Source organism: Sphaeroforma arctica, assembly GCF_001186125.1.
Source record: "Sphaeroforma arctica JP610 unplaced genomic scaffold supercont1.80, whole genome shotgun sequence".
In the NCBI taxonomy this organism is placed as follows: domain Eukaryota; class Ichthyosporea; order Ichthyophonida; genus Sphaeroforma; species Sphaeroforma arctica.
Window position 1 is genome coordinate 29,088 of NW_014040478.1, and position 4,490 is coordinate 33,577.

Genomic DNA, 4,490 nt, shown 5'->3' on the forward strand with positions numbered 1-4,490 from the left:
GTATGTGTGTGTGTGTATGTGTGTGTGCTTCTGTTTGTGTGTGTGCGTGTGTGTATTATATATAGGTATATGTATCTATATTTATATGTGTATCTACGTGGAATTCGTATATCAATGTCTATACGCTTATACGTATGTTTATATTCGAGTGCAATCATACAGCTTCAGCGTAAATACTACCTTGCTGCTCTTTGTGATAGACTAGATGGCTTGTAGAATAGTAGATAGAGTCAATGATTCCACCGCAGCATTTGTCCCTGATACGACGAAAAGTGTCATCTCCGTGTTCTGGCGCGGTGCTAAATTTAAATTTATTATTTGTTATTAAACTTATCTTACTAACAGCGGGCAAAAGAAGATCGGCACAGCCTCAATTTACTGTATAATCAACTGAAGCTCCAGATTGAGAAAAAAGAGGCCGACGACGCGTCGCAAGCACAGGAGAGGAGGAATATGAACAGCAATTTTACAGAACAAATGGAAGAACTGAAGGTGAGTGCACAAGAGTCGGATATGTATCGATTCGACTTTAAATATGCTAGGTTTCCCCTTCAACTGTAGAGAAGCAGCCGCGAATAGTTGCTCCCAAAAATAATAATGCGATGATTAGCTATGATGACCGACCAATAAAAGATTCCGGTTGACATTCTATACGTACACCACCACGATGTACCATAGCACTTGCGAAGCGTAGTCTCCTTGTGAGCTCGCAACACTCTCGAGTACGGGATGGAAGTGATAATGTTCTGTACGTATTTAACATCCAGATTGCTCATGAGGCTGTTAAAGCTGAGAAAGAGTGGCTCCGAAGCGTTGTTGATATGTGCAACGAAAAAGTAGATTTGCTCGAGGCAGAACTGGAGAATGAGCAAGCGCTTGGACATGAAGCTGTACAACTACTGGAAAAGGTGAGCAAACTACTACATCTATATATGCAAAAATAGGAAGCTTACTCTAAACATATGATGCGATGGAACTAAATACGAATCGAATTGACTGCCTTCCTTGTATTAAAGGCGTAACAATTCGGAGATTTGTCAGTCTCTTTAATACAAGTTTCTGACTTGCAATTATATTATATTAAAGGCTAAGGCTGAAAAACGTACTCTGATGAAAGAAGTAGAGCAATTGCAGTTAAAACTCACTGATGCAACCCGCGAGCGTAAAGCCGCAGAGATCAAAGTAGAGGTACGTATGTAATTGCTTATTTTCTTAATTGAAATATTAATTTTGGCCTTCGATCCTTATTTGCCCCGTCTCAACGCCTTTCAATTCGTGCTACCTTTTGTTATCAACTACATGGTGGCGATATTGATTTGTTTCCCGATATGAATGTAGATGCTTGAATCTAAAGGGTCTTCTGCCAATGCCAAGAAATCTAACTTGTCTACCACCGATGGTCACAACCCTGACAGCAACGAGAAGACACCCCAGGTATAGTTCAAAACTTTATTCAACTCGTGATCTTTTCCATATAATCATGTATAGTTCGAGATCAGAGAGTGGCGAGATTCTGAATTTGACAACCGCATATTGAACTAGTACACCTTTCAACCAATACATATGGTACAGCTTGGCCAAAAGCGAAAGGCCAGGAAGACCAGAATGGAAAAGATCAGTGCCGACGAAGACACCGAGATGCGAATTGGATCACCACCATCACCCACACCCATCCGCTTAATGGCACAATACAACGAGACATCGTCCGATGAACTGAAAAGTGTGTATCAGATGCTATTTGACGGCTGGTATTAGACGAGAGCAGTTGATTTAAATCTATGTGTGTCGTATTTGCTTAAAAACTCGAATACTGGTACTTGTCCGAGGGCTCGCATCAATACAACTTCGCAACATTTTTGCTTTGTAAACTCATATTGTGTTACTTGTCCGAGGACTCGCATCGATACACTTTTGCAACATTCTGGTAAAAGCCATGAACAGGTTTAAACGGATGCATTTCACTTTTAACGTGCCACTCACATACATCTACAAACTTATTCGTAGGCAAGATGTTGAATGATCTGAAGGCAATGGCACGTGAGAGAGATGACGCAAAGGAAATGTTACAAAATACAATGAACGAGTTAGAACAACAAAAAGTCGCTATTGATCATCTCAACAAAGAGTTGAAGGTTGTCGATTACTTGTATCATTGATTTTATCGTCGATTACTTGACTAGTAGCATGTGATTGATTTGTTTCCAGTTTGATGTAGCTTGCGGTTTAGAGTATTGTTTGCACTTCGAGAGTGTGTCGATATTTATGTTCGATACTACAGATAAGACTGTGTCGACAATATGAATTTGCAAGACAGCTAAACGAATAATTCTCGCCATTCGATTATTTGCTTTTAGCTCACAAAGACATCGAATTTAGAAGCAAAATTTGGAGCAGCGCAAAATAAACCTGGCACTACAGTGGTACAATGGCACTTAGAGAATTACTGTGAAGCTAAACATTGCGACGTCAAATTCGGGTATGTCTGCTGGTATTCAAAAGTAGTGTGCACCTGCTCAAGGAAAGTAACATTAGCTATATCTTGTTTGATCTATCAAAGGTTTTTTGCATGATAAAGACATAACTACTTGGCACGTTCCCCGATAATAAGCTCTCCTCTATACCGAGGTAAGACTAATCTAACATTGAATATCATGTATGCAGACTACTCACTCGCCGGCATCATTGCAGAACGTGTGGCGATTCGATTTGTCACAACCATAGTGTCATTCAGAAAGAAGTAATGGTTCCACAGACAGCCAGAGTGTGTCAGGATTGCGCTACCTGAATGAAGTGAAACACTAATGAGATATTTAAGCGGTACGGGGAATATCAGCTGAAAATTTGAAAACAACTTTTTCCCCTTTGAAAAATATAGTTGGTAGGGGGTGATGTTTTCAGCTCACCCTGTATCTTAAGAAACATACCTGGCCATCAAACTATCATCAGCACTCTTAGCCGTGTCACATATACTAAAAAGGATCTCATACAATGTAAGTAGGATATAAAAAATGCTACAATATTGAATAAAATTTACAAAAATATTGCTAGTTTCTACTTTCAGTCGTACCTATTTTCCAGATAGATTCCCACTTCAAGATTCACAAGCTATTGCAGCTTTTTCCCCGTAAGTCTATACTCTGCCTTAAACGAGATTGGTGAAACGCGACTTAGAATGACATGGCGGCGTTAAGATCATCAATGTGTACTGTTGGAGGTTAATTCAAGCACGACTATAGCTCGAACCTTGACTGGTTCTTACGCGATCGACCCATCATCATATGAGTGGTGTAGAAGAAGAAGGAATATGATATTTGTGTAGCGAATTATATTCTCGGTTTGAGAAGTTTAAGGACAATGTGAATTGGTAAACTTGATAGCTGGCAAAGTTGGATAATATTATCTAGGTAGAACCGAGTACTGTGATTTTAATTTTGGAAACCTCTGTGTTATCGCATGAACTCTGAGAAAGACACAAAGTATTTCAAATTTTAGTGGGTCATGTTAAATCTGATCCACGCGATAAATTATGTTGGAAGGTAACGTGATAGGTTTTCCGATTGTAATTGATTCTAAAATCTGACTATGAACTATACATTAGCTCAGGGGGACTACCATTCACACTGAGTTATTTCTTTATTTCTTCACGGCAACTATTGAAGGATCTCGGAGGACAATCTAAAAGTAATTTGGGATATTATGCATAGCAAGAGGTATTCGGTATTCCATGGTAGCATTGATAGGTTACTAAACATATGTCGATGCCATGCTACATCTCTCTTGTTTGTTTGTTCTTTGTCAATAATATGAAGGTGGTCGCTAATGAGAGCGAATCGGTGGCGTAAGGAAATGAGTATTGCACTAGCTCGTACCAGGTCGTAACTAACCAATCTGGCCGTTCAATGTGCTATATTGGCCAGCAGTAGAAATGAACTTTATTTGTCCTTTTTCCAAAAATTAAAGAGGAAATACCCCAAATGTACATAGTCTGCATGAATAAGTTACTAAATGCATATAAAAAAATTGTAGAGTAGTTGGCGGTGCCAATTTACGGGTACGTTTTCTAATTACCCAGTCAAACTATCTAAACGTGATCTTCAATCCCTCTTCAAATTTATTTCAAATAAAGATTCAAAGTAAATTTATGGATTTCTGATATACATTTAGTGACTTTCAGGTGTAGACTTGTTAATGACACCAGGGTTCAAAGTCAGTTCGGTAGTAGACATGGCCGCGTGTTTTGTAGCTTGTATACTGCATATCAACAAAAATTTGATGAACAAAGGTCTACTTGGCAGAAATGATAAAGCAACTCATCGATCGATGATTGCTATAACTAGAGCAGCTACTGAACAGGGATACAGCTTCCACGGTTAGGTACATGTGCTGCTGTATATAGCTAAGACTTGGAATAGACTCTATTCTTGTACTTTGTGTCGAATTATGAGTTAATTTAATATCTGCTTACATATGAATCTGATTATCAGAGACAA

The 4,490-nt window shown here is 38.9% G+C and overlaps 1 protein-coding gene across 1 annotated transcript; it reads left to right on the forward strand.

Moving 5' to 3' along the window:
* Positions 1–205: 205 nt before the first annotated feature.
* Positions 206–2,156, forward strand: SARC_01883 (hypothetical protein; the record flags this gene model as incomplete). Its single annotated transcript, XM_014304363.1, has 7 exons — positions 206–283; positions 346–492; positions 768–908; positions 1,087–1,188; positions 1,339–1,434; positions 1,573–1,720; positions 2,005–2,156. The coding sequence occupies 7 exons, from the start codon at positions 206–208 to the stop codon at positions 2,154–2,156; spliced, it is 864 nt and encodes a 287-aa protein (XP_014159838.1).
* Between the last annotated feature and the right edge of the window lie 2,334 nt (positions 2,157–4,490).